The sequence below is a fragment of the Glossina fuscipes genome, unplaced genomic scaffold, assembly GCF_014805625.2.
Source record: "Glossina fuscipes isolate IAEA_lab_2018 unplaced genomic scaffold, Yale_Gfus_2 1, whole genome shotgun sequence".
Taxonomy (NCBI): Eukaryota; Metazoa; Arthropoda; class Insecta; order Diptera; family Glossinidae; genus Glossina; species Glossina fuscipes.
In genome coordinates, this window is record NW_023998415.1 from 32,761,235 (window position 1) to 32,784,397 (window position 23,163).

At 33.7% G+C, this 23,163-nt stretch overlaps 1 protein-coding gene across 1 annotated transcript in view; it reads left to right on the forward strand.

Moving 5' to 3' along the window:
• Window positions 1–23,163, forward strand: part of LOC119632657 (dynein heavy chain 3, axonemal) — a 108,988-nt gene that overhangs the window by 4,420 nt on the left and 81,405 nt on the right. Inside the window, exons 2-16 of the mRNA XM_038025673.1 lie at window positions 26–223; window positions 2,519–2,563; window positions 3,613–3,771; window positions 3,853–3,963; window positions 4,326–4,510; window positions 4,593–4,690; window positions 4,789–4,936; window positions 11,269–11,385; window positions 15,075–15,241; window positions 15,894–16,073; window positions 17,638–17,749; window positions 17,828–18,256; window positions 19,276–19,429; window positions 19,488–19,702; window positions 22,305–22,495. Of these exons, the coding sequence (XP_037881601.1) occupies window positions 26–223; window positions 2,519–2,563; window positions 3,613–3,771; window positions 3,853–3,963; window positions 4,326–4,510; window positions 4,593–4,690; window positions 4,789–4,936; window positions 11,269–11,385; window positions 15,075–15,241; window positions 15,894–16,073; window positions 17,638–17,749; window positions 17,828–18,256; window positions 19,276–19,429; window positions 19,488–19,702; window positions 22,305–22,495 (2,509 nt within the window). The remainder of the gene's footprint in view (window positions 1–25; window positions 224–2,518; window positions 2,564–3,612; window positions 3,772–3,852; window positions 3,964–4,325; window positions 4,511–4,592; window positions 4,691–4,788; window positions 4,937–11,268; window positions 11,386–15,074; window positions 15,242–15,893; window positions 16,074–17,637; window positions 17,750–17,827; window positions 18,257–19,275; window positions 19,430–19,487; window positions 19,703–22,304; window positions 22,496–23,163) is intronic.

Here is a 23,163-nt window from a genome sequence, read left to right on the forward strand (position 1 = left end):
TTTTTTCGCAAATTTTTCGCAACAGCTCATATGCAATCTGACGTCGTTACCGGGCGCTACAATATTGAATTGGAGTTTCACAAATACGAAGTGGTTCACGTAAAATGGAAATACGACGACTGCGACGATGACAGCTTGAAGGATTTGCAATTGGGTGACATTGTTCTGCCAGAGTCGTTCGAACAACTACGAGCTATACCCGATTTTCATTATGGCTTTGGCGGTATGTATCTTAGACAGGTTTAAGTGCCACTTTTATTGGGATGCGATTATATGCATTAGTATTGGAAAAGGTGAACATTGGCTTTGACTTTGAATCCCTTAACTTTAGCCAAGACCACACCCATCAGAGTTAACTGCCCCCTTTAGTAATGCTGAAAACCGATGAAAAAGAAAACGTAACGCTTCTAACGAACTCATTCGAACTCATTTCTATTTCTCCTGTTGGTCCTATTCAATCGATCAATTCTGTGTTTACGGTTTTTCCATTTTGGTTCAATATCACTATCACACGATACATAAGTGCCCTTTTTTATTATTGTATAAGTAATTCGTTTACAGCATTTCTTCTTTCTGCAGCTCTATGGGTTACGGTAACTTTAAATGACAGTTACAATTAGCTTATGACGTCGTTTCCCTTTCTATGCTAGTGTTGAGACGGGTAGGGATATATCGACGAGTTTAGGACTATCTTTTCGTTCTTTGAGTTATTGCCAGAGCTAGCGGGAAAGTATTCCTTTAATTTGTTAACAACGGTGTTTACACATTGATATACACCCTTTGTAATTTGTTCGGCTACAGTTTCCTGTCTTTTCGCACTGTTCCCATCGTTTTCAAGTACTCCGTAAATTTCTCAGCACATATGGGGAGAATTTTCAGTAACTGTTTTGTTTTTCGTCGAAACTCTTTGCAAATCTTCGTCTTCGGCTCTACTAAATTCCTCCTCCTCCCCTCCCCCCCAACAAAGTGTTGCGAATAAATTGAAGAAGTAAATGCAGCAAAAGATTGCGTAATAGTTCGAATTCACACATTTTCGAATTGTAAAGGAGGCGAGTTGTTGATGTTTCAATTCACTTTGGCAGAAATTCATTTGTTTTGCAAGACAAGTGCACATAAAACATGAAATGTCCTAAAATATGAGGCTGTAGAAATGTCTTTCAAATTAATTGTTAATTGAAACTACTGCCAAGCAAACACATGCAGCTTAATTTCTTGTCAAATTGCAGAAGAAAAACAATTAATTTCTTGAATCGGTCCGTCCGTCACTCTGTGATTAACCATCTTACGTTCTTACAAAAATGTATTTATATATGAAATGCAAATGTATGAGCAGTTAAAGTACATAATATGTTCACTTAATTTCTTCGTTATGGGATCTTTTCTCCGCTTACGTACAATTAAAAGGCTTTATGGTCTAAAAATACGATCTCGTCATTTTCAAGCGTATATGAAATCAATTCAAATGAATTTTAATTCTTTTCTCCTTTGGCCCTATTCTAACAGTTTGAACAGAGCTGCACTTCAAATTGTAGTCCCTATTAAACAAGAATATAGCACATGCGGTTTCTATATGTAATAAAGATGGTACCCATGCGGACCAAAAAAAATGGGTTTATACAAAGTTGCACTTATAAAACCGATAAACTATTGAACTCGTAGTAGCACTTTCGTTTACTAAACAACGTAGGATGAAGATATTCAATTGTAATTGATCGATTCAAGAAATTTGAATCCATTGTAAGTTGCCTCATCCCCATGTACGCTACCCATCCTTGATGGGAAATTCCGTGTAAGAGGGGCCCTTCTTTACAAGCTAACGAGTCAATTTTCGAATGCTCTACTTTTATCGCATACGAAGTGAAATTTGCCAAAAATATACCCAGAGTTGTATTACGAGTTCAATATAACAGTAATTTCACGCGTCTCGACTAAAACACCTAATCGACTAAGAGCACACATATAATTGAGACCATACTTATTATTATGGAGACGAAATTAACTCGATTTGCCAAATTATTGCCGTAAAAGCAAAGATAAACAACTTAAATGAATCTTTTCACTTCAGTGGGTCTTACTTTTCGAATGAATAAAATTTAATATATAACTAAATTAAACAAAATTACGAAAAAGAATAAATAAATAAATAAATAAAAAATAGAAAAATGCATTGTACACTTTCTGCTATCAAATTATATAATATATTAAAATATGTATTGGACAAAGTTTTTTCGATGTAATTATTTACATATTTTTCCGTAAATTTGATGTTTAACTTATATATACATTTTACATATTTACATATTTCTACATTTCATACATACATATGTGCATAATGTCGAAAAAAAGGAATATCAGGCAATATTAAAAATAACAAATTATCTTTGATTGAAATTAATAAAAATAAATTTATTTATTATTTCAGTATATATTATTAATATATGTATATGTATATATATATATATATATTTTTTTTTTTTTCATTATGTAATTTCAATTTCATGCACATATGCGAACGCAGTATGCAAAGATCCATATCCTTGGATTGATGATAGTATGATTGATGGTAAGCGGATTACGTAAGCGTATGTAATTGTTTGTACGTCTTATTATTTATTATTATCATTATTATTATTATTATTATTATTATCATTATGTGTGCAGGTTAATTATTACATTGTCAAGATTTGGATAAATTATGTTTTGTGCAGTTTTTCATATAATGACACCAAACAATGCAAAGCTCGTTTTTTATAATCACTTCACATTTTCGCGTCACAACAAGGGTAGATCAAAACAATTTCGATTCCCCCATTCAAAGGGATAAGCTCTAAATGCTTGTACACGCGTTGAACATAATGTGAATTACATCCCCAGCGTGAATAGCTGAGTTGATCTAACTATATACCTTTGCCCCGATGTTTTTGCCTAAAGAACAAACTTAGCCGCGAACTGTCTCAGGTTCAACAGCATTTCCGCCAACTGGTCCAATTCTCGATTTCAATTTCAAAGCAAAATATTTAGGCGTCGCCTCTTTCGAATTGAATTCTGAGAATTCTTAGCAAAGTTTTTAATAACTTTGTAGCCTAAATCGATGATTCTGATTGGAAGATTCGCGAATTTATTATTATTATATCTTCGAACTTAAGTAGCGAAGATATTTAACAATTAACTTAACAGAGCTCTGTGAAGGCTCTAACATGTCTTATGTTTCTTCCGTGAATTTGTTGCTTTTATGAAAAGCTTTACCAAAATCGTTCGGTTGAGCGCAGTCTATTGTCGTGGCAGCCAAACTAGAAAATTTCGCCCATTTGCATCTCTATCATATGAATTCATACTTGAAAGTACTTTTCAAACCTTTTTGCCAAATTTCCATGCTGTGCAAAAGTGCTCATACCGTAGTACTACGGCGGAGAGAGAGAGAGAGAGAGAGAGCAACAATTTCAAATTCGTTTTCTACGAGGCTCAAGTTCGTTTCATTGTGCTAATGGTTTACGTGCCGTACAAGAGACATTCTTTTACATGCTTTACACATTTACGTCGTAGAAAAAATTATAAATAAATTTTACATTGATTTGCATCATTGCGTTTTATAATTAATTTTTTAAATGATAGGCCAACCCACCGAAAGGAGCGTTCGTGCAGTGACTAGTTCGATATTGTATTTATATTGTGCATATCGCATGAAAGCCTTTAGCGCCGATGGACGTACCAAATATCCTCTGCTTACTAACAATTTGGCAAGAATTCGTGGCACTCCAACGGAAGTTATTGGTAAGTACTCGCCAAAGCAAAAAAAAAAAAAATAAAAAAAAAAAAGGTGAATTTCTAATGTATATAGGAGTGTTTTTACAGGTAGTTACAACACACCAAGTGCTCGAAAATTGCGTGTGAGTACATTGCATCCTCCACGAAAAGAGCCCTTGTTTAAGGTGGGCGATCATTACGCTTTAAGGACACGTGAAGGTGAGTTCTTTGATAAATGTTTTATGCTAAATATTTAAAAAGAGTTCAACGACCGAGGTTAAGCGAGCGACAAGAATATCTTAGTTTTCCTATTTTATTGGATTTATGTAACAACGTTGCTACAGAAATAAGTTTACTTGATCTTCTCTAGCATGCGATCATAAGAGCAGAGCTAACCTTTTGAAATCGTCAATAAGTTTTCATTAGCATCCAATAACTTTGAATAGACATAATCGACATACGCACTTTGTTTCTTAATTTATTTGGCTTTTTGATGGGAAAGACGATTGCAAGCACAAATCTTATAAGCAACTTTTTGTTTTGATCTTATTTTATTTATTTTTGGCGTTCAATGTACCCAGAATGTCGAATGGAACTCGCACGAATGGGCAAAATTATTGACCAACTAATTGCACCAACGCTGGAAACTTTTAACGAAGACGTCAAAGGTGAAATGTCTGAGCCATCAAGCTCGCGATCCGATAAATGTACGGTCAAAGTTAGACTTGATCATGATTGCTCGTGCAAGAGACCAAAACTGAAGCGGGTAATTATTGCTCTTGCGCCCAAATACTTTTTCATTTCCTTACGCATAAGCTAAAATGATTAATAACAATTTTGTCATCCAGTTGAGAGCAGGATGTGAATTCGAAAAACCTTTTATTAGGCGCAAAGACTTTAAATCGGATGAAGACTTTTTAACATGTTTAAAGTCATTAGAAAGTCAGTAAGTAAAACTTTTTTCCATATATTTTACTATTACGATTGACGCTATTATTATTGAATGTCATATTGCTATCAATCGTTTTCGATCGTCTTCAACAGAAATTTCAAATATTTGCAAGGCTATTTACCCGTTGATCCCGAAATACAGAAGGACATCATGCTTAAGAATTACGCAAAAATACTAAAAGAGGCGGAGGAAAAGTTCACATTAAAAATCGAAAAAAGATACAAAAGTTTAATTCGACATGTGAGTAAACTCATTATTCGAATTATTTTTCTCAAGTTTGCCCATCATCTGTGCATTGAGAACCTTAAGCACCCCTGCCGCGATATTGTCCTGTGCTAATACTTTTAGACCCGCAAACACAATAGTCTCACTCAACTTTTCAATGATTCCCCTATCATGCCCGAATTATGGCCATCCTGCTTCCAATTTTTGCATAGTGTCCCAATAAAAACTGATAGGTAACCAAGATGTAATTGTAGTTGTGGTCGCTGCTTCGTTGAAAGAAATAAATTTCAATTCAAATTCAGTATTGAATTGAAAAGTTCTCGGAGAATTTTCTTAGGAGTTATGATCGTTTATATACAAGCATTGTAACTAAATTCGTTCATGTCCCCCCCCGTACTATTCTATCATTCAAATGAAATACACGTACACATGCGTACACATATGCTATGGTATCTATCAAAATCAGTGTGAAGCACATATGCATGACATGCATTACAGTATACGTTTCATAAACAAGTAATATACTAACTAATGCAGTTATACCGTAAGGAATAAAAATTAATGCGTAGGGGGTGCACTATGTTAGTCAGACTTCCTGACTTCATGAGACATGTTTCATAAAACAATTAATGTCGAAAATTTGATTGGAACTTTGTTCTCTCCTATGGTCACATGTCCGATCACAACGCCAGCATTCGGCTCTTAAACAATAAATCGAATGTCCGCACCTGTTGACGCTGTGACTAAAGTCTGCAGAAGCTTCGTAGCACGAAAGTGAAACAAAATATTATTTAACAATGCAGGTTAATTTCAATCAATGGCTATAAAATTTTTGTATGGATATGAAATATATGTAAACCGATAGCACAAGTAAGAAAAATGTATTACACACATGTGTCTGGCTTAAGACAAAAACGTGAAGAAACAACATTTTGATAGGATGTGTGAGATATTTTTTTTGGAAATTTTTTTCCCTATCTATCGATGCGGTTATTAATAGAATATAAACCAAATTTGGTTGTTGTATCCGCTGTAGTATGCAATTAATGAACGAAAAGCCAAATTTTGTCGCTCTTGAGAACAAATGTCCCGTCCTTTCCGTTTCTAATGCCGGACTGCACTCAAGCTCCAAAGCTTTGACACTTTGAAGATTGTCTATCAAAAGAAGGGGGGACGGGCAAAGGCAGACATGCTTAGATCGAATCAGAATTTGATATTCTGATCAAAGATATGTACACCTTATCGAGTCTCTTAAACTTTCCTTTGCTTTTGACAAAATAAACTTATCCCGACCTTTCGGTGACGGGCATAAAAGTAAATAGAGTTTACGATAAGTCAGTTTTATCGCCTTGCGCTACGTTTCACAGATTCATTTGGTGCATTTCTTTGCATAGAATTGAAAATTCAGCTTGAGTTGAATAGAATCTTTTCCTAGGCTTTTTTAATTCGTTTTTTTTTTTTTTTTTTTTTTTTTTTTTTTTTTTTTTTTTTTTTTTTCAACATAGTGTTCAACAACCATTTGCACACACCTTAAATATATTACATTCTGGACAAGCGAAAGCAAGATACGAAATTCCCTGGCATTTAGATGTACACATAAATGTGTATATACTTTTATGAGCTTCTTTCTATATGTGTAAACACGAATCGGTTGCCTGGAATCTTTACTACGAAATTGTACCAAGCGTATGAAACACGTTTTTAAGTAGCAAACTCCTATAGTATAGAATTTTGTTTGCATTTGTTAATTAGTTGAGAAGACTGCACATTGCACTTTTCATCCAAATTAATTTGTTTTTTTTTTTTATAATTTTTTTTTTTTTTTTTTTATAATTAGCCAGTGGTTACATGTGAGCGTGTGGGTGTACATCGAGAGGTACCCAAAGAAATGTTTATTTTCATATTTCCGTCTTTTTTATACTCATCACCGAAGTCTGACGGGGTATATTCATTTTGTGAAAACGCTTGCAACGCCCGGAAGGACCGAAGCTTCGGATACCGTACAAATGATATATAATCTTGATCAGCATCTTAGCTCTCAATCGATTTTAATGTGTTCGCCTGTTCGTCTGTCTGTCTGTATAATGTCTGCTGTAAACATTCTCCTGGCCGTAGAAATGAAGCTATCAACTTCGGATCCAGCGGAAATATTGCCAAATCATGGACGCATATCGATACTGAAAATGAGACAAATCGATCGAAGCACACGCCTACAATGCTGCGTAAACTAAAGACACCTTTGTTTCTGATCATTGCTCATAATTTATACCGGATAAATGTACAGTCTATGGGCGATGTTGTAGTACCTGTATGAAAATGGAAAAAATTGACCACGCCTACCCAATAGAGTGTGCGCAGACACATGCTTGAAAAGCCCCATAAATATATAAACTCTTACCCGATTGCAAACTTGAAATCCACCTAACCTGTCCATATGACCAACTGTTTAGCGTCGGCGGTAAACATTTTGCCGTTCGCATTGAAGATATCGCCTACAAATTTGCAAAAGAATTTGGTAACGACCTAAACTTTTCAAAGGACACGCCTACAATGCCCACGCGCCTATGCGGCAAAAAGTTTTATTTTAAAAATGAGAAAAATCAGCATCGCCCACACCATCCTCCATGTTATAGAAGATGAAAATTTAAATCTTTTACATTTGCGGTCGTTTTAGGTTAACAGCAATGGGTGTAAAAGATTCAGTCACGACCAAGTATAGTCTTCTTACTTGTTTTGTTCATATTTTTTTTTTTATTTATTTATTTTTTTTTTTTTCGTAACTTCACATTTATGTGTCCGTAGGCTGTTGACTTTTGAAATGAAAAAGATGAGAATTATTTTCCATTATTTTTTATTGGTGAATTTGCTTCTTTTTTTTTACGAAAAGCAGCAAGGTTCTGGTTACATTAAAAACATTAAGCTGATTTTGATGAAACGAAGCAAACTTAATTTAAAAATTTAATATTTCACAATTAATTTTCATAAATTTAAAAAAAAAAAAAAAAAGTTTAGAAATTGGTACACCTAGCAGCACCAGCTGGAAAGAGAGAAAATTCAACTATATTCAGTATTGCATTACGTTCATAAGGCATGTTGAATGTGCGTGGCGCTTAGAGTCCGGTATTGAATGCACACATGGCAGTTTCCTGCCATATCGATTTACTTATGTTTGTCTAGGATAGGATGGGACTATGGTTCACTTATAGTTCCCAATTTACGCAGGTACTTAAGCGGCATTGCTAAAGTGTATAATTACGGTGTCCCGCATACGAATCTACTGAATTGATGGATGGAGGTTCTACTTTTTGTAATCCAGTATCTTTGATAAGCTATTAGTGATTTTGAAAGATTTCAACTCGAATCGAATATTAATTCCTTCGTTTATAATGACAAAGTAATTTGTTTCACTTAAATTATTAAAGATTCGTTCATTCCTTTTTTTGTTTTTTTGCCCCCTTTACTGGATGCAAGATGCAATTTTGTATCTTATGTGAAAATATTTGTTTGTCGATGACGTTTATTTTAAAACATAATTTGTGAGTATGTTTGTGACAAGTTTTCGTATAAACCTTTTAAACCTTCCAATGACGGGCTGTAGGTAAACCGAAAGACTCAAATCTCATATTCAGTCGTAACGGTAGTGAGTACTCGGTGGGAAAAAGCATAACGCTTGCCGATTGGGCAAACACTCAGTAGGCCGCGACCATTTCCTAACTCTTCATCTTTCTGATATGTTACGTCCATCATTTATTATTGTATTAATAAATGTACGACTAAACCTTAGTCGTAGAGGGTCAAGAAAATTTTAAACTTCAACATACTATGCTTTTGAGCACTAACTGAGTAAAAATCCATATATTCAGTCAAAGTCAACACTGGTCATATTCACTGTCGGAACTAATTTTTCACTATCAGCACAATTGCTATCACTCGTAATAACTTACCAAAATCAAATAATAAAATCGTATATTATAGGAAGATGGGAAGGAAAGGAATGAGTGATTATCATAATAAAATTTTAAGCACAACAAACAACACTTAGGTTATAACTAATTTACTAATCTCTTTGTTACTTTAACTCAGTTTTTACTCAATCAACTGAAGAAACCAAAATTAATCACCAATCATACATAGTAGCAGACACACCACAATGCGGTTCTTTTTAACTTGAACTTGAAGCAGACAATAAGAAATTCTTTTTTGTTTATTACTTAAAATTATGCGCAATAAAATTTTGTGAATTCAATCTAATGGAGAAAAGTGCTACTCTTGTACGCAGGTCTTTCTTATAGCCCTCATCATCACAAGGGATAAGGGATATAAGCATGTTTTCAAAACGCTTGCGACCCGCAAAAGTAAACTTGCGTGCGTGGCCCAATAAACTCTACCTACACATTAACGATCGGTAGCGAATCCGAACCATTCGAGATATCTTTGTCTAAATCCAACAGTGCAGGTTTTTGTTAATTGGTGCGGTAAACTTACTCATAGCCAAAAAAAACGGAGACATCTGCTTCAGACACACACACGCACAAACACTACATCAATTTCCACACACAGTCAATTATTTTAGTTTTTCTTCGAATAATGGCGATGGGTGTAAAAGATTCGTTCGCAGCCGAGTACAATTTCCTTACTTTGCTTTGTTTTTGCTTTTTTTTTGTTTTTTTTTCTTTTTCTCTTTGCTTTTTTACAAGATTACATTTCATCAGGCTGGTTCACAAATACTCCAGCATACTTATAGTTCATTTTCGATATAAAAATTTTTTAATTGAATTTAAAGCTTTTCAATAATAGGTTTGTTGTTTAAAGCTTCTTTTTCTAAAATGTATGTATTTTCTCTTTTTGTTTTTAATTCTTTTAACACATAAAATCAATTACTCAATTTTCTTATTTATGATGATGTTGATGCAATAACAAAAATTGATTTGCCTTTGGGCGAAATGTACACTTTAATTAATTTGTTGCAAAAACCACATCGAATATTTATAAATTAAAAAAAAAAAAAAAAAAAATTTATAAAATTGTTTACCAAATGAAAATGACATTTAATTATTTACACTCTCATTCTGGAATTCGTAGATTTTCTTAGTTGCTTTTTATATGCGAGCGACAATCAAATATGGACAACTTCTCTCTGTAAATAAAATATTGTAAGCGATAACATAACACGGGCTTATATTTTTACAATAGGTTTATATCCATAGTTCCGTCTATTAAAACAACAATTGCAACCGTCCTTCCTCTATTTCATCGAGAAGTGCTCTCTTGATATTAACTTTTTTCTTTTTTTTTTAATTCTGCGACTATAAACGGCTCATAGGCTCGCTTGAGATTCGCACAGAAAGAGAGACAGAGAGAAAGAGAGAGAGAGATTGGTGGGAACACCCCATAATTATCAAAATATAATTCGATGAAAATATTATTTCTTCTTTTAATTTGTTCAAATATTTATATAGCTTACACATTGTTTATATAATTGAAGCAAATATAGAAAAATGAACAATATATGAAAGCAATGTGTAAAACAAAAAAGAAGAAAAATCCTATCCAAAGGAAGCAGAAAATCCTTTTCGACATAACTTGTTTACGTTACCGAGAGTTAAATCGTTGATTTGCTAATGAAAACTAATACTCCATCGTCTCCTTCTATCATGTTACGGTACTGGAGGATCGCTATACCACCGCTGGAATTTTCCAAGAGAAAATGCTGCGCTGCAACATCACAACGCATACTGATTTAATGAAACGTTTGAAATTTGAAAATCCCTAGCACCTAATCTTTGTATAGTCTAAGGGAATTAACTGAACTTGAAATCTCTTCAGTATTTGTGGTTTTTTTTCTTCCCTAAGTTAGTTTTAAAGCAAAATAATCTTATGCCGTCACATGTCTTTTATTTCATATTACATTTAGTATAATTAAACCAAGGCAACCTTATTCGACTACTGGAATAGAAAGAAACCGTTACATTGTTGATTCGTTTTTTCATATTCGATTTGTATGTTTTGTCAAAAAGGAGACGAAAACTTAAGCTTCGCTTTCACCTCCAGGTGAATATGTCAAACAATAATAATGAGAACTTTAGTAAAAGTAATACTAATACTGCCTATCATAAATTTGCAAAGAAACTTTTGCGTGATAAAGGAAAAGCAATTGTATTTCTCTGTGTTAATATAACGAGATGTGTATAATTTTTTTTTTTTACTTCTTTTAGTTTTTTTAAATAAATTCTGTATTCTCTCTCTCTCTCTCTCTCTCTCTCTTTTAATAACAAAAATTTATTTATATAACTTTCAATGATTATTACTTGCATTTATTGGAACGTTTGCTTTCTTCTATTTGACAGCTCGATATATTAAGTCTGGAGACTTATCCGTCCAAGTTGATTAAGAAAGTTATACCAAAAATTACTCCTAAACTGTCGTTTTTTCAAGATGCTTACAAGTTTATTTTGAAAGAGGAGGTAAGTTTTCATTGCGTTTCGTTTTTCTTCTATTTTTTTCCTTTTATTTTTTTTTTGTTTTTTTTCTTTTTTGTCTTGTTCGTCGTGCAATAATCTTTGTGACGTCAAACTAGCAACTAACAGAAAGGTTAATACAAAACTTGTTGAGCTTAGGAAAAGTTAAAAGTTAAATTGTTGTAATAAGAACTTTTAAATTATATGATACGATGATATTCCATACGCCAACAAGGTATATCAAAGGGAATCAACAGCAATTGGAAGGCTTGCGAAGCAAAAGTTGCGATAAAAATAACTGAGACGTCTAGCACGGCTATTGGTTGCTCGTCGCTAAACGAAATAAACGAATATAAAGCGATTTAATGCAATTTTTGAATATAGCATCATCCCTGCATCCCTGCATATATATATATATATAGATAAAATAAATTTATTGTGACATATTCGTTGTACTTATGCACGTGCAACGTTCACCTTTAACTGTGGATGTTGAGGCCGCACAACAGTCTCCCTAGGGATGACCATACCTTGGCCACTACGCATTGGTATGAATCATGCCGCAAAACAGTAAACCAAATTGAGGTTGGAATAAACTGTATGCGTTTACGTGCGTACATACCCAAACGCACCAAATAACTTGCAGTCTTACATAAGCAAGAATATTTCAGCTAATAACAAGTAAGGACGTTTTATTCGGATGTGAGCGAATCTATTACACCTGACTAAACATAAGAAAGACGAAACAATACGGTATTGAGTGGGTGAGGAAATTTACTTGGTGTATGTGAGTGTATGTGTGTGTGTGTGTGTGTGTGGATGGAGAAGATATCTCCATCTTTGCGACCATAAGTACTTTTACTACAGCAGTTAACAGATATATTGACAGACGGACTGACAAACATGCCTAGAACAATTCAAATTCGATACTGATCAAGAACACATAAACTATGTAGGGTATCCCAAACTTCCGGTTGGGTATTGCAAACGTTTTAACAAGAGAATAAAATTTAAAATTTTATAATATTGATAAGGCGTGGCCAGTTTTTTCTCACTTCTGAACTGACCATTTCGAAATCGTCAAGCGCTTTAAACTAAATAATATAAGCAGGGTAACGCGTACTATAGTTTTGTGAATTTTACGTTTTAATTAAGCGCCACTGAATTGTTGCGATCTTTAGGTGAGTACAGCTTCTATTTCCATTTCTGAGGAAATCTCTTTACAAAATATATGCAAAAATTTCTTTTTGGTCTTGTTCTTTTTTTGACTATTACAACTCAACTGTCTTAACTTGACTGGCTTTGCCTTCTGGAAATATGCTGCCTACAAGCAACTTGCCAGTAACCCTTTTTCCATTAAATGTTGTGCTAATTGTTGTTAATCTCTTCGCTAGTCGTCAGCAAAATGAGACGGGCGAAGTGTCATGAATGTGTCTATGGCTTCACCTTTGTGCGCTATTTGATTTCTTAGAAAATCGTCAAATTTTCATGAAAACTTCAAACGTCAATTGTGAGATTTTCGTAACAGTGCATAAGACTTTTCTGTTCATGCCCATGAAACAGCCGAAGAGTTATTTCAACAATCATTACAGATTCTTATTTAGAGTTCATAGAAATATAAAAGTGAAAATCCAATTTAACACTTTGCGTGTGGTTGCTTATTCAATTTTGCACACGTCCAACAAGCATTTCGTCCAAGTAGTGGTTTGTACGCTCATCCGGCTCTAAAAATATTAGTATCTCAGAAGACGACAGAAATCTGAAATTATATCCAATATATCATTTCCCCTAGTCCAGTTTGAAAATAAACCTATAATCCGCCCATCGTGGTTAAAAAAAGCGAAAACACAAAATATAACAATGAAAGATTTCAGTGAATTTTTTCTTAATAGGGTCGATAACAAGTAATACCCATTCACGCTGAACAATTCATGCTGACCATCAATATCCATTTTTCTTTTCTTTTTTTTTTATAAGATTGTTTGTGTGTTTTATATTGTGCCGAAAGGCGGACAAAAATGTAAAACGACAACCTAAACACCATACCATACAGATTTGTTTAAGTCTAGAATTGTATGTAATCGGGCCGATCTATCGCAGAGTATGCATCAAATTTCATATGAAATAGGGAAAGATCTAAGGTGCTTAAAAAGTGTGAGTGAACTGAATTTTTGCTTTACTTTCACTTTAACTGACGCAATATTTATACTGAATTTCTCGATATATCTCGACATATATAAATTTGTGACGAGTTCTATAGGGAAACATAAATAAATAAATAACTACTTACTGCGAGGAGAGATAGTCGTTTACTTATGATGATTTACTATTTTCTCGTGAAAATTTCACTGTTTCAATCGGGTGCGGCGGCTCTGGGAAATACAATTGTCTGTGTTACAAGTAAGAAACGCTCTATACTCTATACTCCACCTACAGATAGCAATCATGTCTAGTGGAAACAGAAAGAATCGATTCTTTTTATTTTTTTGCAATGTGTGTAATGTAATATAAATAAGACTGTATCTAGCATTTAGTTACCGGGAAAAGGCATTTATTTAATTCTCTGCAACAGTATGTAAAAGGTGATGCAATGCGAGATTTTCATTTGCAATCTTCGCTCTGAGTATTACAGTACAAATGACGCAAAAGACAAGAATGACGATTTTACTATGAAATTATGAATTTTTACACGCAGCACCAAAAGGTTATGCTGTCTACTATAATGCAAGCAGTAAAAATACGCATGAAAAAGTTAACAAACCGTAAAAATCTTATATCCGTTTGCAATCGCAATCATGAAAGCTATAATAAGAATTTGGATACAAAAAAAAAGGTTTTAATTTTGAAGTGATCAGCTAACAAGTACGATAAGCAAAGAAATTAATTTGCAGTCCATGCAGCAGATATACTGTATTATTATGCTATACTCTCTATTTATAGTAAACTCTTTCAAGCAAAGGTTATATTGTATTACAAATACCGAATGCCAGCAACAACTGTAGTTAGTTTAATGGTGATAATGTTACCAGAGCATTACCTTCGTGCGAAGCTATCAAACTTCCCGTGCGCCCGTCAACTTTCGCGCTTGGCGAAGTGTCAATTGCTTACAATTGTTTTCTCTCTTTGATTAAAACATTACTGCATATAAATAGAGTAGCGTTGATACCACGGCTTAACACCTCAGTCATTAGACGACGCAGCTAATCAATGGCAAATGTGAAAGCTAAGTGTATAGAGAGAGTTACTGAAAATACCATCTAAGATAACTAATTATATTTTCTTTTTTCCTTTTTCTGGTAGCCAAAGCTTTGTGGTCGCAACCTCGCTCTTTAGCCTGAACATTGTAATTTGAGACCAGTTTATGCATCAATTGGCGATTTTTCACCTTAAAAATATTTAAATTTGATATTTATTGCTGAGCTATTTTTTTTTTTTTTTTTTTTTTTTTATTTATGTATCGTTATTGTGCTCTCTAAAGTTCACGATATTGCAAACGTTGAAAACGCTTCTGTTTTTCAAATCTCGTACCGTTATCCTTAAGAGCATATGCAAGCATTTAATATCTAATATTTACACACGTACATATATATATATATATATATATATATATATATATATATATATTCTAGCAATTCCGGATAATGTTTGCAAACTTAACATTTTCTTTTCTTCTTCTTTTTGTGTGTGTTTTACAGAAATTATGGCCAAACATTTTTCCTGAAGTTATATTAATGGATTATCTCTTCAGCCATGAGCGACATATACCAACCGATGTCGCTGTGTTAATTATCTCATGTCTTATAGATCTGCAAGAGGATTTTCGTTATAACGTAAAACGTGCTTTCCTACGTTATCTTCTCCAGTAAGTTGCCGCACGAATCAGCCTTTAAATAACAGAAACGTTTTCCTATATATATGAATATGTGTGCGTAGCATCAGACATACATAGATACATATAAAGAATAAAGGCAGGCAGACATAGTGAGATAAACTTTTTAAAAGAAATGATGGCAAAGTACTTATGACGGCAAATAATTAGACAAGTGAAACGTGTTACGGACATTGGATGGTTTGTTGTTAAAGTACATTTGGGGTAGAAATCTTAGAAAGTTTTACTTAATTAACACATGAGAAGAAAGATAAATAAACGATTAATAAAATGCTTAAAAAGCAAACGAAAAATTGTAAATAACCTTTTACGGGATTTGTTTTCTAAATTAAAGAACATAATAAAATACTAATGCACCTTTTATACATACACATACACATATATCTATAAACTTGTATATTCTAACAAAATTATTATTTAAAAAAACGAAGACAACTATGGATTTTTATATACACACAGTAGTAAGCTTTTTTGTCTGCAACATTGACTAAAAAAATTGTACAGTTAGTTATGTGTTTTCAAAGCACATAAAACATCGTAAGAGATCTTTGAGTTTTTAATTATTTTATAGTAGCGGTTGGACTTTATCTTGTTTTTCGGTCTTTTTGTCTTCTTTCATATAAAGATCTCCATTCGAACGTAGACGCTTTCAATTGGAACTTGAGCCGCCAGAGTTTCCTGTAATGACTATTAAAGCACCAGTGCCATGGAAGGCTTATGTGCAATTAGCACGTAACCATTTGGATCAAGTGCTTATGACAACACATCCCGTTATAAGAGCGCTCAATATACTTTGGCACCAATTGTAAGTACGCTACGATTCAGGTACGTGCGCACAGCATCAATTTAAGTTTATTGCCCGGTATTAAATATTGCATTGTTACTTAATTAAGATGTAACATGATATCGAATGATTTCTTTACTTACAAAACTTCGAAGCAAGCATTTCTTAAAAAATTTACATCAATCGTGTGAGATCGAAGCCTTTGTTAGTTATATTCATCTCATCATTCATTCTCTTTATGCCCTTTCGCGAGAGGATCTGTACATCTGTACAACCTATATATATATATGTATATATATAAATACTGCGAGCTGTAATCGCAAATGCGTTCACTTAGATCGTAATAAGCTTTTATTGTCATTTTTAGTAATTTAGCTTGGTATGCGGCGGTTCGATTGCTTGCTGAGCTTGCCCGGCCAGGAGGCAGCACCAAGTTGGTTTTCACAAACATGATGGTAAATCTGTAAACGATAGCCAAATAGCGAGCACTGCGTACGCAATTATAATATGCATCCGACAATTATTTCTGAATATTTGCAAATTCGTATAATGGCATCATATGCCCTAACCTCTATATGTACTAATTCAAACCTATGGATTTAGGCAAAACGCAGGAGAACATTTTAACCCAAACACGTAATATACAATTCCGAAGGCCTTACCTAAAAGCGACCAGAGTTATTCTTTATCATATATATTCTTCAACTTTTAATAAAGCCTGTCTTAGCGGTGAATAAATGTTTTCCTCTAGATTATGCTTAAGAAAGTAATTGCAAGGTGGCTATCCTCTGTCCTTTACATTCAAAGATAGTGGAAAGTTTATCTCGAACCATTTTCAGTAGTCATTTTCCAGTCTGACTGCTCTCAGTTTCAGCGACATTCCTCAAAGCGGGATGATGGTTAACTTAAGTAAACGCTAGGAGTGCGTTTATGGCGAATTCTAAGGGTTCTAGGTTTGCTTCATTTAATTTTCAAAAAACAAATTTTTTTCTTCTTCAGTACTCGCACGAATGCAGTACATGAATATTAAAAAGACTTCCATTAGTTCCATGACATTTAAAATGGGATTTCGGGGATCGTGAAAGCGCCAGGGCGCTTTTCGCCTGCGTTTTTCGCAGAAACAGTTGACAAATACTCTAAAAAAAAGTCTTCGTCAAGTTCGAGGACGACGCGTCGTGTTAGTCGTTCAGTCTACTTGAATAAAATTTAATTTAATCACTTTTACCCGATTTTGCGAAATCTTTTTTCGTTTCCTTTTCTTATTATCAACATTCGCACGTTGCTAGTAAGACGTTTTGCGTATAGAAAAAATCACTGGCACTATCACGGTTGCCCATCGTAAGTTATTAACTACTTATAAAACGTGTTATCAAACTCGATCGAGTCGATATCTAAGAAACCATACGCGAAGAAATAGCATAGCTGAGGTATCACCCCACCTCTGTAAGAATCTTATATTGAGGTAAAATCTCTCCTTCGAATTATCACTCAATAAACTTTTAAAACAATTCTGTAGTGAACTTCACTTTTAAGCAAACGCAACCATTAATTTTCGTTTTGATTTTTTCTAAAAAACACCTTACAGATATAACGATTTGGTGGTAGTAAATGCCGCTACGCTGTTATTGAGTGAAGAATCTTTCAATGCCGATCAAATTTATAAATTTGTTCAGGAAAGTTGCGACACAATAAAAGACGTAAGTAATTCCTTAAAAGATTATAATCTACTGAGTACGGTACATACATAGATTTAAATATTTGTTAATAACGCTTAGTTGCTTATAAATGATTGGTTACCTCGATGTGCGGATATGATGGATGTTATGCGAAAAACTTGGAAAGATTTAATACCCATGACTGGTGCATATGGTGGCCGAGCTGGTGTATTATTTCGTTGTGTGCACGCTCTGATGTCTCACCATTTAGAAAGTTTAATAACACGCAGTTTGGAATATTTATATAGAACTTTATGCGCATACACGGACGGCAATACTATTGAAAAATATAATGTTTTTGATCCGAAACTGAAAAGACGCCCTCTAATGACACTAATAGTTTCGGTAGTTGGAGCTCATTTTGACAATCCTACTAATGCGGACTGGTCACGTGAACATAAAATACCGGGTATCTATCGCGAAGATGAAGACGATGCTAGCCCATTTTATAAGCGTTCGAGTACATTTGCAGCCCTAGGAATAGAGCAGGTGAGCATTCGTTTTTTTTTTTTTTTCTCGAACATTTGCACTGAACTAACGCAGTTTTTCAGAAATTTCACCATTCCAATAATAATTTATTGTCCGTCCCTCTGATCTCTGTCCATATATTTTTGTGTTCAAACTACAGATCGCATTTTTCGTGATATTTTGACGAACTTCGGGACCCTGACGCAAGGATGACCGCTTTTCATTTCAATTGCTCTTATCCGAGTTGTTTTTCGACCTTTGCACCTCCCCATGCAGCGATTAGTCCAAAATAATAAGAAAACTGAATAATAGTATCTCGGAAAACTATAGATCGGATGGGGCAATTTTTTGAACTCCTTGCCATATGGCCGTTCCCAAGGGAACTGAATTTTTATATGATAAAAAAAGGATAATTTTCAATAGTTCTTGATGAAAAATTAACCTGTCAATTTCGGACCACGTAGGCCTATTTTTTGAATCCTAACCCATACAATAAAATACAAGCTTTTCTCTATGGCATAGATCGAATTTTTAATATTTTATGATGAAAATTAGTCTTTAGTAAAATAACGACATCATATTTCGATTACATAAGTCCATAAAAAGGGGCGCTAATTAAGGCAAGAATTTCTATTGAAACAATGTCTAATTAGTGATCTACTATGACGGAATAAAATTATAAAAGTTTTAACAATTAGAGTTAATTGACGATGCGAGTATATTCCGACGAGAGATCTTTCGTGAATATATTACATTTACATAAAAAGAACGCATACCTTTCGGTGAAATATGAATGACCATATTAAGTGTAGGGTATTCGATGGTCGGTCTTGGCCAACTAACTAGCATTCTCACTTGTCTTTTATTAAATTCGCTTATGAAATTGCTTGCGAAGATCGAAGAACTCATACAATTTATAAACGAGAATCTCCGGCACTAGGGTTTAGGTTCAAAATAATATTTATTAAAACATAATCCTCGCAACGTTTTTTATTTGTATTTTTCTTTCTTCTTGGTTCTCTTTTACGAAGATTATCGAGCCAGAGCCTATAATAGAATTCCTTCAATTTAATTGGGGTAAATTACATATATTCCCCTATGTCGATGACCTACCAGAGTTATTTATTGATCTTTTCAAAATGATATTGCGTGTCGGTTATAATATACCACGCCTGGAATTCATTATGTCAAAAGGTATTTACTAACACATAACGACCCCAAATTCATGAATTGTACACATTTTATTTTATAGATCCTGACACTCTCGCTTATTTACATTGCATACATGAAGATCATCCGGACATGTTGGTCCTCTACGAGAACGTACGTGATGTCATAAATAAGAATTGGTCTGGCCCTGTAACGTATTTATTCCCTGTTTATAAATACTATTATGCATTGCTGTCGAACAGATTAATGCCCATCGTTGAGAAAATTTACACTCAGCATATTCTGCCTGATCTACCTGTAAGTAAACAAATCTTTCTCTTACCCATATATATACATATATATATATATATATATACAACTGAGATCATATAACGATAAAATTTCTTGTTATTTATTCAATCCAAAAATACATACAAAATACATTTACATACACATGCGTACATCATACACATTTATATATTATAAAGTATTAATTAGATGGAAATTAGTCGAGAAGCGTCGTCAAGTTAAGAAATTAGTTAAATATTAACGACATCAGTGGATAACATGATTAAAAAGTCAGTGAATTATTTAACATCGACATCGACATCGGCATCAACATCAACATCAGCATCATCATCATTTGCGTCTTATTTAACTGTCGGTTAATGTTCACGCTCAGTCTCAGTATGTCTATAGTCATACTGTACCGTTATAAATCTCATTATGTGCGTGCCTTTTGCGCAAATTCATGAAAATCGTACATTGAACTCTTGAAACTTAAATATGTTTAATTATTTTGTCTCAATTTCATTATGGGCAGCGATGCGTAGAATTAACATCAAATTTGATTACATATAAAATTTTATTATTATTATTTTAAAAATTTTCTTCCTTTTTTTTTTCTATTATAATATATATAAAACGTATGCAGGCGTAAATGTGCGTTAAGGGTACTCTTGAAATATTTTTGTTAGCTTATTTACTATTAGCGAACAGAGAACAAAGCTGTCATGTGTGTGCATTGCTTTCTATACTTTAAATAACATTTTTTTTTTTTTGCATTATTATAATTTCACTTTAGCTACAAAAAGCATCAATAATTAAAGTTAATAATTAAACTTCGAATCTCGGGAATACTTATGTTTTGAAGCGTCAAACGCTCTACATCAGAAAATTGAAAATAATATAAGGGTTGAAACAGTATCCGCGCATCCCATTTTGTCTCAATTAATGGGTGTGTGGATACATCTGAAAACTTTTGGGCTTTTGTTAAGTCTACAACCACACCCATAGTTACTCGGTGTTATTTTTCATCTCATCCGAAACAAACAATCATTTTGTCTTAATATTACTTATCGACTATGTGTAGGGTATTGGTTTATTTTATTGATAAAAGTTGTGGCAATAAATTTTTATGCGGAAATTTATGCCACCGACGGAGGTGAAGGAGTATATACTACATTTTCCAGTTGAAATGTTCATCAGAAACGCAATCAACTAAACGTAATCATAATTGACGCGTAAAATTTGATCTTGACTTACAAAAGATCGTTGGACCTTGGCTCATCAGTTCCTAAATTAATTCATTCCATACTTCAAGATTAAAATTATTTTTTACATACGCAAGGACATTTCGTCTGGTCTAGTCTTACGTTGGCAGCAATCCAAGCCATCTACGTCCCCTATGCATTTTTCTACATAATTCCCGCGAAGATCGAAGGATCGTCTGCCTTTCCTTATTTCCGTGACCGTGATTTATTAAGCTTAAATTCCCAGATATATTCAAATAAAATAAATGTTCAGATGTTCAAATGCGACAGATTTTGTTTCAATTTGCATAAAGCCTTCCACGAAAGTTATCTTAAAATTAGCTAAGCTTAGGAAGGCTATTAAAAAAATGCATAACATAGGCGTGCTCCGGCGAATTTCATTAACTAATATAATCCATAGAGAATAGATATTAAATAGACATATGTATATATGTTATAAAGTCGTCGTTCAGCGCTCATTTTTGAGACGATCTTACCGTTTCTTTAGAAAACAAATATGCGACGAAACAAAAATAGGATTTTTTTTATTCGTGGAAACGGATACACCGGTGTTGTCCACAACAAGAATTTATATAGACCTGCTTCCCCACCGAATCGCGACTCAATAGAGTTATTATGTCAGGTGCGAGAAAACACCCTATAGAAATTAAACAACAGACTAGATTAAATTTCTTTTAGTTAATCGAATCTTTATTATTCGTCCTCGCCCGCGTAGACCTCTTTTGACTGTAGCTTTAAGTAAGAGAAGTGTGGATAATCTTCGGTAATATGCACGCAATTTCATCAACCTCACTAATATCTGAATTCGCTGCCATTATCATATAGAGCTTACATCTCCGATTAAGTCAGACACATGTCTTAATCAAAACGAGCTTCACGTACGAGACGTCAAGTTATTTGCTCTGCCAATGCTATGCGTTTACGTAAAAGTAATGAAACATTTTTTCAAATCTTAACTGTCTTCAACTTACCCATCTCAAAGACATCGGCCATATCCATGAAAGAGAATAGAGGAGCGATTCAATTTTCCTTCGCAGTAATAGTTTTCCTAACCACATTCCTCAAATGAAATAATCGACATACAAACGACCGGGTATCTTTGTAATCTAAATGAGCGCCGCCTTTGAGCAGTCTGCCATCACCCACTAATTTTATTTCATAGAAAACATTTGAAACGACATGTAAATCCAGATGAGACAGACATAGGTACTCAACTGGATAATATTTTTACTAGATTGTAATTGTTATTGCATTCATAGAATTAATTTTTTGAAAATCTTGAAATGAAAGCTTGACTGTTCCCGATTACTCTTTTTCGTATAATTGATAGTAAAGTACTAACCCCTCTATTTTTTGTGTTCTTCCAGGCTGTAGTTAACTTGATGAGAAAATTGAAAGATATTATCAAAGAATCTTATACGTTGCGAGATTTTGTGCCACTGAACTTGTTCAAACTGGACAATCGTCATTTAAAAGGAGCAATTGTTATGTTAACGGATCGTATTTACGATTTCATTATTGATTTTTATAATGCAGCAAATATTAACGAGAACCGCGCGTAAGTATTTAAAATACGAAAAGAAAGTAATTTTGTGAAAGCATTTTAACATGCCGACGAAACGTACCTAATATGCAAGATAATAGCTCCTCTTTCCCATAGTACTAAAAAGCAAAATCATCATGGAATAGTAAATCGTAAACAATTTTTTCTTATCTGTTCTATATGACAATTATTCCGATATCCGAACGGCTTCATTTCGTTTGTAGCATTCCCGAAGGCGCACTACCCCTAAGAAAGAATATTCTTTTATTTTTATTCTATTGGTCATTTGTTGTTAGAATTCGCATATCGGCGAAATATAAAATCAAAAGCCCAGAACAGGTATCAAATTTTATCAAAATATCTCAAAAATTGCGCTCGATAGGTAGAATACATGAAAACAAGACAGACAGACGAGCTTAAAACTATTCACAAAATGACTCTAAATCAATCAGTAGATCCCTCTCAAGTCCTTCTCGGTGTAGCGTACATCCGCACAAACTTAATATGCCTTTGCAACACATGTAGTGTAGGGTATAACTGCCTCAACCTTATGTACGCTGATGTGAATGAGTGATGATTATTCAATATACACCGTTAAGCGATTCTAATGAAATTTTTTATATTCCAGTTCGAGAAATTGTACATTTACATATATTAGATTTCTTTCGTCGTTTCGCACATGT